This window comes from Maylandia zebra, linkage group LG18 (genome assembly GCF_041146795.1).
Source record: "Maylandia zebra isolate NMK-2024a linkage group LG18, Mzebra_GT3a, whole genome shotgun sequence".
NCBI lineage: Eukaryota > Metazoa > Chordata > Actinopteri > Cichliformes > Cichlidae > Maylandia > Maylandia zebra.
Genome location: NC_135184.1, coordinates 15,509,790 through 15,523,550, shown reverse-complemented (window position 1 = coordinate 15,523,550; position 13,761 = coordinate 15,509,790). Strand labels below are relative to the sequence as shown.

General features: G+C 38.4%; 1 protein-coding gene across 1 annotated transcript in view; it reads right to left on the bottom strand.

The window, feature by feature from the left end:
* Window positions 1-2,600: 2,600 nt before the first annotated feature.
* The window catches only part of crhr2 (corticotropin releasing hormone receptor 2), a 50,782-nt gene continuing 39,621 nt past the window's right edge, over window positions 2,601-13,761 (bottom strand). The window contains exons 10-12 of the mRNA XM_076876783.1: window positions 13,091-13,226; window positions 12,570-12,611; window positions 2,601-5,221 (exon numbers count right to left, since the gene is read on the bottom strand). Coding sequence (XP_076732898.1) covers window positions 5,081-5,221; window positions 12,570-12,611; window positions 13,091-13,226 — 319 coding nt within the window. The 3' untranslated portion in view covers window positions 2,601-5,080. The remainder of the gene's footprint in view (window positions 5,222-12,569; window positions 12,612-13,090; window positions 13,227-13,761) is intronic.

The following is a 13,761-nucleotide window of genomic DNA, read 5'->3' as shown; positions in this document are numbered from 1 at the left end:
AATCAGCCAACAGAGGGAGCTGTTGCTCAAAAAATGTCTCACTTGCGGTAAATGTGGGGATTCTGTAAACACTGACGAATGAAAAACAACATGCCATTCTTCACCTCCAGCCCTGCTACAAATATACAAATGAGGAACATTAAGGTGCCACAGCCTATCCATTCTGCTAGTCCCACATTACGGAAAGTCATTTAAATTCTGGTTGGCATTTTATCCAATGGCAGGGTTAGTTTCATAATGCTCGTTAATCAGCGTGTAAACCCACGCCTCTAGTAAGACCCATAATGAGCCAATTTACCATAACTGATAAAATGTTCGCTGTTTGTGAGCATTGTTATGTAGTACTGCTTAAATACTATTTTGGTGGTAAAGTTCATACAAGCTTAACGACATCAACCCTGTACAAGGATCTTCCTTTTATTTCCCCAAGAGGAACAAAAGCGCTCAGATTTCTGAACAATATCGTCATTGTCATGTTGTAGATTAGGTTGAACAGGTGCTCTATGGACCTACGCAATAATAAGTAAAATATTCAGCGCCGTTGCTTTATGCCTGCACCATTCAATTAAATGAATCACAATCTTAGACATTATTTATACTTGTGGGGTTTCGCTAGTTGTGAATGAGTTGAAAAGGACCCACTTACTACATTCGTTTGTTACCTGAGGCCTGAGGCTACAAATACAAACATGCTACGCCTACATTATTTTCCTGATATTGCTGAAAAACAAACAACATATTTCAACATAAGTCTGAAATCTGAATATAAAATAGAAATTTCTTTGATTTTTCGCTTGTATCTTGACATTACAGTAAAGACTATCCCATTTTGGGATTAACTCATTTCGAAACAAGTTCACCGTGGCATTATCCTTCACCTTAAATAGCTTTTCAAGCACTTCTTTTTCACTGCTCTGCTGACCTTCATCATAATCTTTTTCAGTCTGCTTTCCTCATCCAGCCGCTTCAGGCTATATAGTATATTTACCTATTATGTGTTCACAGCCAATTTTCCACCAGACGGCTAGACTGGCACCAGTTTATAGTTGCTGGGACATATTGACTGTATGGTTTAAGTAATGCAGTAAACTGGCAGCATCATATTGGAATAATTTCCACATTAATTCCGTTTAATAACAAAACTCCTGGAAGAAAACAGTTTATATATTTTAATGCCATTCACCCTTAAGGTTTACCCTTAAGGAAAAATCAAGTATTCATGTTTAAAAAGTCCTGGTTTACTTTGAATTGCCTGTTACCTGTGTAATTGTAAGCATGGTGCTTCTCCAGAGAAGAAAAAAAGAAAGAGATGCTTATTCTGTTGTGTCAAATTCGTTTTTAAGATCAAGAGTTTTAAAGCCAGAGAGCATAATTTACATTAAACCCCTTGCTAACTGAGTTGACTCAATGCTGATTAGGCCCATCATCACAAAGTAACATTAAAGCAGAGCTATAAATCCGGTGTGGCTGAAGACATTAATGTGCTGGCACAGTGGTTCTGACTCATTTCAAGTCAACCAGTAAGAACTGTTTTGCCAGTGGTGAAGATGTGAGCAACTGCCAGTGGGAGTAGCTTCCCTTTACGGCTTATTGACAGAGAGCTTTAATTTCTTTTGTAATGTTTTCAGTTTCCAGGTGCTGTTGGTTATTTTTAAGCAACAAAACTACTTGGTAAGGCTTAGAATAATATTAGGGATTGGATTAAAATATATCCTCTCGCTACAATGTCGAGAATTTCTCTGCCAGAAAACCTTGAAGGCAAATACCACCAAAAACATTGTTTTCTTAGCCCCACCAGGCTGGTAAATGTGTTTTTAAGGTTTACTCCACCCTCTATGTGCACATGTGATGCACACCATCTTTTAGAAATTTGTAGTCTTGAAGTCTGAAGCTGAAAACGCAAACTTAATAAAGTTCCTTTACAGCCAGGCTGAAGGATGCTGCCTGTGGGAATTGCTATTAACTTACCTTTATGTATAAAATCAGCAGGGTGACCTTTGCAGGAGTTTTGGCTTAAAGCAGCAATAATTAAGTGATGGGAGATACTTCATTAAGCGAGGTCATTTATTAGTTTATCTGAGCTTAAGATATAAATATTATATTACAGATGGGTTTATTTTGAAATTCGAGGCTTAGTGGCAGCCTTTTGTTGTCATGCTGGTTATTTATTTTTAGTTGATGCAATGTGGAATGCAGTTTAATGCAGACACATGGGAGTTCAGGGCAAATAATCCATGATGCTGTGCAGATGTGCTGCACACGTCTGGCATGATACTGAACAATCTGATAGCATTGTCTATCTTTTGCAATGCTGGAAACCATTAGAAACATTAATTGTCACAATAAGGCTTGATTGGGCTACATCAGAGTCCCGGCCGATTGTTTGGGGATGTATAACTCAAATCCTGAGGGTTCTGGGGATAGGCTGTAGTTTCTGCTCCATTTCACTCCAGTCAAGCCTGGAGTGTATGAAACAGTGTCTAGCAAGTGCTCTCTGAGTGTGTCTTCCATTCTGTGAGTAAAAACTACAATTTCAGATCAGGAAATGCCAGTGAAGCAGCAGTCGTTCAGTCTATCAGAAAAATAAGTATGAGATTGGATCATTATAAAACTGCTGTATTTATTTTATAAAGTGCCTGGAGGTGAGGGAGATACACAGCAAATGAATCAGCTGAACAGATTCTATTAGTGCAATCTGTGACTTTTGTAAGATTTTCAAACTGTATGGACCCAATGCACTGAAATGCCCCCCTCCAAAATATATAGTGTGTTATATAATTTAAAGTAAAATTTTAATCAAAATCATTTTTTCACACATACAGTCCAAGTGTATACAAGTAACACAAAGATACATGATTTACAGAGACAACGGCTTCATTTTCACAAAACTTTTTTTTCTTTTGTTTATAAGGCAACCTGGGTTGTTCAACAAAGAGTTTTTATAAAATTATGTCTGACATCAAACAGCACTGAATACACATCATGTACAACAAACGATGTACAAAATAAACAAGATTTGGTCGACAAAGTCCAGTGGAAATAATAGAAATACATAGGCAGTTAAAAAGTCAGTATGTCAGTAAACATGGTTTCTCTCTTTGGTGAGTTCAAATAAAATATAGTTTTATTTATATTTTATTCACATTTGTTTAAAAAAAGTTTCTTTATGAAAATACGTCACAGTTGTAATGTAATGTGGTACACTTTGTATGTATGTAACATATTGAAGTCTTGGGAGGATGCGCAATGTCATGGCTAACTTATGACGCCCTTGATCAGAGTTATATATTAATGGGTAAATAATGAGAGGTGATCAGTATTTACCAGCTAACATCAAGCGTCATCAAGCAGCAACAGCAAAAATGAACTAAGATCAACAGAAACAGATGTTGTAATGTAGCAAAAGTTTACAAAATACTTTTTTTACATCAAGATGTGATTAAATATTTTGTGTTATGTACACCATCTTCACATGGGTTCAGTTTTTGAAATAAATTCTGGATGTTTTATGTGACACTTTTAAATACAAACCCCGATATCAATGCAAATATAATCTGAAATAAATACATAAACGTAATAAATAAATAAAACATGGGAAGGTCATTCACTTTCTGTCCGAAGCTTGCAAAATCTTCTTAATGACCCCTCTGGAGTATCACAGTATTAAGCGTTATTGTTAAATCCACACAAAACACACATCAAACAGAAATGAGGGGTGCTGATTTTGCCACCCATCAAATGTCAGACAGTTTTTATTTAACAGATGTGTAGCTAATCTATCAACACAGAAGGGAATATGTGCATCAAAATGTAAGCTTGCTGTAATTGATCGATAAACCTTTTTATAACAAACGTTTCCTCCCTTATTATTATCTGTCCATACATGGCTGTTTAAATTACTATTGGGTGAGCAGCCTTAGGAGGTGTAAGAGCCGGGGTTACAGGCAAGCAGAAGGTTGATCTCACCAGAGCAAGGGTTTAGGAAAAGGATCGGTCCTCATATTGTCAAGCTCCTCTTCCTTTGACCCAGAAGCTTAGTATGTGACACTGATTATAAGGAAGCCACAAGGATTTCGTAAAGCCAAAAGAATTTAATCTGCTTCCACTGTGCCTGCATGACAAATCCATGCGCAGCACTTAACAGATTACATAAATGAGAATCACTTGGCTCCATAAAATAATGTATATATAATCATACCTTTCCTCGTCTGCAAGAGAACTCTAAGTTGGGAACGCTCATTTATCGCTCTCGGGGAGTTCAAACACATAATACGTTAAATTGCTCTTTATGTCAACACCTTCCTTGCACAGTAAAAAAAAAAAAGCAACAAAAAAATAAGACCAAGTCTAACAAAAGGAAATAAAAATAGTTGTAAAATCAAATCCTCAGAACAAAGAGGGGAAAAAAGTATTTACCAATGTTTACAACAGTAAGAAAGATGTAAAAAAGAAAGAAGAAAAATGATTTTAAAAAAAGACACATTATAAAAGCTTCTTAACAATGGCTTGTTTGTATAAAATAGCCACATCTCACATTAACCAAAACATCATGTGTTGAGATTGTGTTTTAGTTTAAAAAAAGCAGTTGATGACTGTACGTTAAATTGTTTTCACTTCAGAGTGTTATGACTCATTTTTTATTATTTTGTTTTTACTCTGTGCTGTTTTCTGTTTTCTTCCTTACCAAAAAGCTTCTTTCTGTCAAATTAAGCTGCTGATAAAGAGCAGGTAATTCAAAGAGCAGTTTAGCATTTTTATCATAATAGATACAAATGGCAGTTTTGGCAACATATGAATGCGTCATGGTCAGTCAAATTTCAAGTACTCATAACCAGTAACAACACTAAAATTATAGGGTCAAACCTGATGTAATGTGACCATTGAACCATTTCGTTGTTTCGAAAAAACCCAGCCCGTCTACGTCCCGAACGGTACCTTATAACGAGAACTTCATGTCATTTTTGTGCAGTTAAAATGAACTTTTGTCACCAGGCAAAATAAATCGCATGACTCCTTAGTCATACCGGACAAACAGCGACCTTGCTGGAGGAATCAGTATGGAGATTGCGTGTTTCTGTGGTCACACGGCTGTGGTCTGTTTGATGCTGTGGAAGCTGATCCTGGTCGGAGAGGTCGGGATAGACATGGCTCGTGCCACTCGAACTCGAAGAGCGTGGTTGTCCTGCCAGCGGTGCCACCGTTTTCTTACTGCTGAGCGAACCTACAACGATAACAAGATATATAGAGAATAAAAGAATATTACAATAAACTTCAAATTATTTTTTAAGATATTATACAACATTTTGGGAAGTCATTTTTATTGTTTAATGTAAAGATAGAGCCATGTGAATAAATAATTGTTTTAGAAGATTCTGTGCAGTCCTGTGAAACTCCATTATTCAGTTCAGCTTGTAGAAAGCACCTTTAGCGCTCCTTAACTTGAAGTATTGTTTTCTGTATGACTTCCAGTCTCTGGAAGAACCCACACTTCTTTACAACACTTCAGTTCATTGAGGTTTGTAGGCATTTGTTTATGCACAGCTCTCTTAAGGTCCTGCTCCATCATTTCAGTCACGTTTAGGTCTTGACTTTGGCATTATAACACTTTGACTCTTTTCTTTTTCAGATTCTGTTATAGATTTGCTGCTGATTTAGCTATTGGACAAATGGCTTCACATTTGAAAGAGTACTTTGGTATACAGAGGAGTTTGTGGTCGACTCAGTGACCGCAAGGTACCCAGGTCCTGTAACAGCAAAAAACAGCCGAAATCATCAGCCCTCCAACACGGTGCTGACAGTTGGTCTCAGGTGTTTGTGCTGATTTGCTGTGTTTGGGTTCCTCCACACATGGTACTGTGCTTTATGGCGAAACATCCCTACTTTGGCCTCACATGTCCAAAGGACATTGTTCCAGACGTTTTGTGGTTTGTTCAGTTGCAACTTTGCAAACCTAAGCGTTCCTGCCATGTGATTTTGGAGATGCTTTCTCCTGACAACCCTTTTAAACAAACCGTGCTTGCTCGTTTTTCTTCTAATTATACTTTCATGAACTTTAACACTTAACATGCTAACTAAATCCTGTAGAGTCTGCGATGTGGTTCTTGGATTTTTTGCTGTTTCTGTCACCAAAGAGGTTGTCACACTTGTTGATGAGCAGCTGATCGAGTGCATTTGATTAGCAGCACCTGGCTGCTACTTACAATACCCACTGCATTCCTGTGGAAGCAGTAAGGGTGTGCTAAGTTTTTAACAAGATTATAATGAGTCCTGTTAAAACTCTGCTTTTCTCATGACTGTAAATGTATGACTTTAACGGTAGACTATGAGACCGTAAACACATTAACTAATTAACTAACTAATGAAAAATAATATTCAGGTAAAAATGTTATATTAAAAAAATATAACTTTTTTGCCAATAATTTAAAGGGCTCTGTTCCCACAATGTGTGTCTTTATGTATAAATTAAACCCCATTATTATACTGACTTAATTTCTGTTTCCTCTCGATTACGATCAAACGTGACATAATCGTTATACTCCCCGTCTGTTGTCCTTTTGTCTCGATTTATAGGTTTTTCTTTTATTAAAAATTTCTGAATGTGATTCTTAATAAAAGTCACCTTCACAACCTTCCACCATGATCTGGCGTTATATTTTAAAATCAAATAAATGGTGATTTCAGCATATTTGGCCACAAAACCTAATTTCTGTCTCTGCTGCTCATCCACCTCCCCGTGTCCGTATTCAGTCCTTTGAATCCAAGTCAGGTACAAAGTTTTCCACACTCACATTAATTTTAATGACTGCAGTCAATGTTTTTTGATGCAGGTCCTGCCACTTGCTAGGACTTGACATCTTCTTAACACTTTTAGGCAGTTATTTGGGCACTTATTTTAAAGACCCCATTTAAAAGAATGGGAATTTCAATGGTCCCCCAGAACATAAAAATTGCATGCATCAAATCATTGAGTGAAACTGCTTAAAAGGCCTGGCAACTTTGCCCTGGAAAAAAAAGGTTTCTTTCTCAGAAGTTATACGTCTACTTCACTTGTGAAGAGTTACACAGCATTTTGGCTTCACTATCGGCTCAATCAAGAGTCCCAACACAATCCTCCTGACTCATTCCACCAGACCACTGAAGAAAAGCCAGTTTAATTAATATGGGTACAGTAAACTAAGAAAAACAACACTACGCATATTTATGTCTATCCCCAAAATGTTGAAACTTGACTGTGCACTTGTAACAACATGACTTACTAATTTGTTTCATGGTTTGGCTGCAAAAATTTCTGGCACAACTTCACCTACTTCCAAGGTGCATGGAGAGGATGAAAGAATTCACAATGCAGGAACTCCAGCAACACTTGAGGGAAGATGTGGCCTGATGAAGGCCCTGATGAAGGCCACAAGCCGAAAAGTGTCAGTCAATTATTAAAGTTGTTCATCTTCCCTCAAGTGTTTCATGGTTTGGCTGCCAGAAAGCATCTGATTGATTCATTTGGGTTAAGAGCGGAAAATGCGGTCCCTCTCATTATGAAATCCTCCAACAGAGTTTTATTCAGGAATCTTTCTTTCCATCACAATGATGCATATGCCTCAGTGTTTCTGTTTGCTTTGATCAATTCAAGATCTTTGACTAAAGAGCCTCAACAATTCCAGATAACATCAATATTAATCCAAAAGTCTCAAAAAGCAAAATCCTTGCTACAAAATTACAACCACGTTACCTCAACTCAAGATAATCAACTCAATCAGTATACCTTTAAGTCAGGGGTGTCCAACTCCAGGCCTGAAGGGCCGGTGTCCTGCAGGTTTTAGATCTCACCCTGGGTCAAAACACCTGAATCAAATGATTAGTTCATTCCCAGGCCTCTGGAGAACTTCAAGACATGTTGAGGAGGTCATTTAGCCATTTAAATCTGCTGTGTTGGATCAAGGACACATCTAAAACCTGCAGGACATCGTCCCTTCAGGCCTGGAGTTGGACACCACTGACTTAAGTCAACGCTTCAAATTTCCTACTAAACATGCTAACACTATGCCTCACTATATAAATAAATGCATCCTTTAGACTTGAAGGACGTAATGTTTCATTTGATTTCAATGGCTTGCCGGTCTATAATTGACCCAGTATCTGAAACTGTCATGGACCTGGGTCGTTGACCTAGTGTTTTGAGTTTGTTTGGCTTCATGAGGCATTTTGTTTTGCATTGTTTGCTCTTGTTCTTTCTTCATGGAGTATTTGTGATTATTATGTTCAGTTTGAGAGCCCTGGGGTTATTTCTTCGTACATCAAGTTTTGTTCCCTTTCGTGTCCCGTTTGTCTCGGTCTGTGTGCATCCTCCCCAGAATCTCCTGTGTTAGTTATTTGTGCCTCCCTGTGAAGTCTCTCTTGTCTCCCTGTTTATTCGCCTGTTTCCCAGTCATGTCTCTGTGTGTCTGACTGGTTGCTCTCACTCTCTTGCCCCCTGTCTGTGTCTACCTACTCGTCTCTTTCTCCTCCCTCTGTTCCCTGTATTCAGTCAGTCTGCGGCTCAGTGCATGTTTCTTGTTTTATTCTGACAGTCTCTTGTCCCGTGTGCATCTTGTTCAGTTTTGGTTCCCTTGTCTCGCAATGGCGTGTCCAGCGGGGTGGCCTGGGGGGGCACAGGCCACCCCCCCAACCAGACTGACCACCCCAGGTGCCACCCCAAAGGCAAAACAATAAAATTCAATCAAATATCAAATGTCCGATTATGTTTTCACGGTGAAGCTCAGATATCCGAGTGTAAGTGAATGCAGCATCGGCTTCTGCGCTATGTGCATCACGTTAGCAAAGGTAGGAGAGCCAAGTACGAAAGACGGCACTGCAGGAAACAATTTTTCGGTGAAAGAAAATGAGGACAGAATAAATGTCCCGGTAAGTAATATTAAGTTTGTTGAGTTTAGTAAACTTCGGTGAAATTAGAATACCAAGGAAAAAATAACACTTAAAGAATAATTGCAGCCGTGGAATATTTCAGACAGTATGCTACAGAGGGGAGCTAACATAAGAGTTATGAGTTATAAGATGTAATCTAAGTCGTAACATTGCTGTATGGAGCTGCAGATTTGGTTGCAGGTTAACATAGCTGGACTGGCCATCAGGCTTATTTGACTTATTTTTTATTTTTTTGTAACGGCATGAACAATGAGAGGTGGTGGATTGGCCAGATGCAGGTCGATGTGTAGAAATAACTCCGTTGTTTGGTGGTGGCTATGGCGGGGCTTCCACAGAGGCAACAGGTGGATGAGGGAAGGGGAGGCAGGAGGAGAGCCCCGAGGCAGCCGCCAGTCCGAGTGTCAGGTGAACTGAACTTCAGGTAAGAAGTTATGACCTGCAGTCTATCTGGGTCAGATATAAACCAAGTTTAGGTGGAGTTTATTTTCGTTGTGCTGACTTTTTACTGTCAGTTGCAATAACTCATACTGCGTTCTAGCCAGCTTGGAGTTTTTATACAGCTGTTCGGTTGCTATGATGTTACTGATAGTGAACTTTATTTTATTCATAAGGTTAGTTAGTAGAGTTGCCAACGGCTCCTTAAAAAAATGGAATGGTCCCTCAATCAGAGAAAATATTACGCGTTTCGTATTGAGCTGAGAAGAGACGCAGTTTGTCCCGAACTTCAGCTAGAATGGAAAAAGACACAAAGCTGGAGTTATTCTGTCATTACGCTGCACAGCTGCCTCTTCTCTCATCCTGCCTCTCCTGTTGCTACTTCAATCATGAAATTGATCGATGATCAGCTGATCGGCTTTTCTCTCTTGTTTGTTTATCGCCCACTTTGCGCCAGAAAGACGAAACCAGCAGATGTTGCGCTAAACAACAGCAGCACGTTTAAGCTTGATCGGCTGTTGTTAGAATTTATTTAATATTAATTTCTAGTATCAGCTGATGTTTGCTGGAGCCACAGCTGTAAAGCTGCTGGTCATGATGTCGGTTTGGATATCTGGTGAGAGGGAAACGTGAAGACCACCCACCAGGATCCTTTTTTATGTAGCTGACAGCTGGTAACTGTGCAGGGGCGGGTCTAGCAAAGTTTTGCCAGGGGGCCAGGTAGGGCATTAACAGGGAAAGGGGGCACAAAGAAATACTTTTCTTTCTTATTCTCATTTAAAATATCTAGCTTTTATTAAATAATTATCTAAATCTTACAACCAAAGTTTTTATCTGACGTAAAATGTATAGAAATCATACATATACCAAAAAGACTGTACATCACTGTCACAACAGGGTTTGTTTTCATTCAAAGGCTTTATGGCTTTAATACCTGGTGGGTCGGTCTGTAATCAAAATGCCCGATTTTCTGTCCCAGTACAGCCCTGCAGGTTATACTGGCAGTGTCACCATGCCAGCTGAATGTATTTCATCATCAGCCAGTGTTGTTCTTTATCAATATTACCAAAGTTTACCATAAGGCAGCATAGAAAGTTTTATTCAAATGTTAGTCTTTTCAGTTGTTTCTCCACTTTTTTCCTGTTTCAAAATCAAACACCAGTTTGTGAGAAGATTATCTTCTTTTTTTAACAGGCAGAGAAAGTTTTACATTGGAACTGGCTAATTTGTCAATTGTTTGCTACAAATGTTCGTATTTTAATATTCAAAAATGTTTTTGCCCAAAACATATGTGCAGTATATGTCAGTAAAAATACTATGCAAATATTGCTGTCCTTGAATGCTGAGTAAACACTGACAAAGCACTGATTGTATCTCTTGTACTTTATCAACGCAGTATCTAAAAACTTTGCACTGTAGTGGTTAAAATCTCATTCTAATAAGAGTTAAAAGTGCATTTGGTTATTAGGTTTATAGGATTATTGAATTATGGTTAATGGTTGGTAGAATTTTTTTTTAAACATTATCTGCCAATTAAATCTGCCACCCTTCTCCAAATCTGTGCCCCTACCTGGCCCCCCCAACAAAAATTTTCTAGACACGCCACTGTTGTCTCGTCAGTTAGATTATGTCCAGCCGTGTTTCCCAGGTGTTTCCTCTCTGCCCTTAATCCTGGTGTGTATATGCCTGTGTCTCCTCCGGCCTCTTCTTGATCTCCCTCATTCCTCTGGCTGTGTATTCTGGCTGTTTAGTTTCTTAGTGTCATTCCAGTTTTGTTTTGTTTAGTTTTTCAGTTAGCTTAGTTTCTGAATCCAGCAGTAAAGTGAGTTCAGCCCTGCATGTGTGTTCTGCGTTTTTGGGTCCTATTCCTGCCTGCCTCACACAGCGTTATGACAGAAAAAGGATGTTTTGACACAAATTCTTTCAATTAACACTTGTTCTGTGTCTAGATAACTGACAGTAGTAAACATAACATGGTTTGACTTTGACCACTGCAGAAGAAATTAATAATTGGATCCCCTGGTACTGGATATTTTTGTCTTATGAACCACGTCAGTAGCCAATTGAATCAATTTCAGTTTGAGTCCTGCAAATAGATCTATTAGTCTCTCATTAGTCTTGATTCTACTTGTGTTAAGCTCTATTTATGTCAGATGATATATAAACTATACTGACAATTCTCAGATCCCTGTCCGTCTTTCGGCAATAAAAAGCTGGATAGCTCCAAATTTCCTTCCAACTAATGAAGCCAAATCAGGGGTTATATTAAAGTGTCACACCCACCCTGACAGCTCACATAAAAAGGGAGCATAAGTTTTGATGACATTTCTATATTTGTGGTATTTGTCATTTTGTATTTTGTTTTATATTAGTGGAGCATTTTGTAGCTGTGGTTTGAAAAGTGTTCTACATATTTATGCACTATTTCTTTTTCTAAAAATGATACTAAAGCCAGACAAAGACAGGAAGCCAGAATGTCCATATGGACAAAAACCAAAATCGGAAAACAACAAGCTGTGACAGAGCTGGGTGGTTTTTATGCACTATACTAGCAAAATCATATAATAAATAGCAATAGTTAAGTCAAGCCTCCTAATTTTTCATTTTTTAAATAAGGACCGCTTTACAGCAGTCGTTTGTAATGTGGCCTAAAGTCACACAATTGCTTTTTTCGTTTTGTTGTTTGCCACTCAGAGTCTTAAATTGCAATTAATATCTGTTCAAATAGGATGACTCAATTTCTTCACATCACGTCATTAAATTAACAAACTCTTTACCCCCGAGTTTCAATAATTTTAGGGATGAGAGCGCGCAGCAAGAGAGTCCTTCATTTTTTTTCTATCACAATTTATCACAATTTATGTGTAATCATAATGGCGTTAATGACTTTCAACCAGCTGGAGTTTTGGTAATTTGCTTTTATTTCAATCAGGCAAAAATGAGACAGCCTCATAAAAGTTTTCTATGCTGTTATTTCACTGACTGCACGGAAACTCTTTGGCATTTTCTTTTCTATTACAGCTACTTGATCCTCCCCCTGGTTGAACATAAAAATGTTAACTTGGAGGCAAGTTAGAAAAACAATATTAAAACGAATTAAGGCTATCAATTTATGGTTTTATTAAGCTTGTGTATCAAAGAAAAAAACCCAAAGACATTGACAGTAAAATTAACATCATAAATAACGGGCGTTTTGCTAAACTCCAGTGACTCACCTCTCCGTTTAGAAAGCAGTAAAACACTGACACAAAGAACCCCTGCAAAATAAGACACATTAGAATTAGAAGCAGAAAATGTGCCTGTATTATGTAATGGCACTGTAATTAGACGCAATCATTATAAAGAAAAGGCAAAACAAATTTCCAAAGCAAAATATAGAATTTTTAAAGCTCTACTCGAACCCCCCCCTCCCCCTCCCCCTATAAATAAATAAATACATAATAGCCACAGAGCAGAAATCATGCCCACATGGCTCTGTTATTCCTGACAGCTGAGAGCACTGAACATGAGGTAGGAGGGCCATGTTGTGTGTAAGCGCAGCCAGGATGCTACTTCAAATCATCTTCCCACAAGAAGCCTTAGAACCTGAAAAGTCGCTCTTTAAAGTAGCGATACAACTCTGAGATAAAAACACATTAAGAAATCAGAATGATTCATATTTTTAGCTTTGTGGGCAGTGAGTGTGAGCTTTCAAACTCTGGCCACTGTCACACTGTATTATTAATCATAATCTCACCTGAAAAGACTGTAGAAAGGAGTTGAAATAGATGAACACAATTTGCGAGATGTCATCCTCCCCCGGATTCACAAAGAAGAGCATGTAGGTGATGCCGAGCAGAGGTAGCAAGACTAGTGTTGCTTTCACGGCTTTTCTGTGAAGACAGAGTTGGAGTCTCATTTATAGAATTGCAAAAATTGAGCCTTGAATGTCAGCCCAGTGGATTCTGGAAAATGCATGACTCTGTGTCAGCGGCAGACAGGGATAAAAATAAAAATGTCACCCTCCACCACATGGATGTTTCAGATTAGAAGATGGGCCCCTTTTCAGGGGTAGCAAAAATATGTATGTCACATATAATTCTAGCTCTTCTGTAATAATTTTGACAGTGTGAATAAGAGCAAAGTTTAGCTTTCTTGGTTTTGCAATGCAACAATAAGCCATCACATCTATAGATGAAAATGTGGATGATTTATGTCCTCCTCCACTGCATCCATAAACCTCCTCTGTGGTCCTGTCACATGTCCAACATGTCCACTACGCCTCCTCTGAGCACGTCCAAGCCAATTTTGCTTCGGCTCTCTGAATTTGTTTTTCAAAATAAAGCTCAAACTGTCCCATACTTTGAAATGTTCACAAGAGGATCCAATAAGCAGACACAGCAGGCACTGGCAAGTGGATGGATAAAC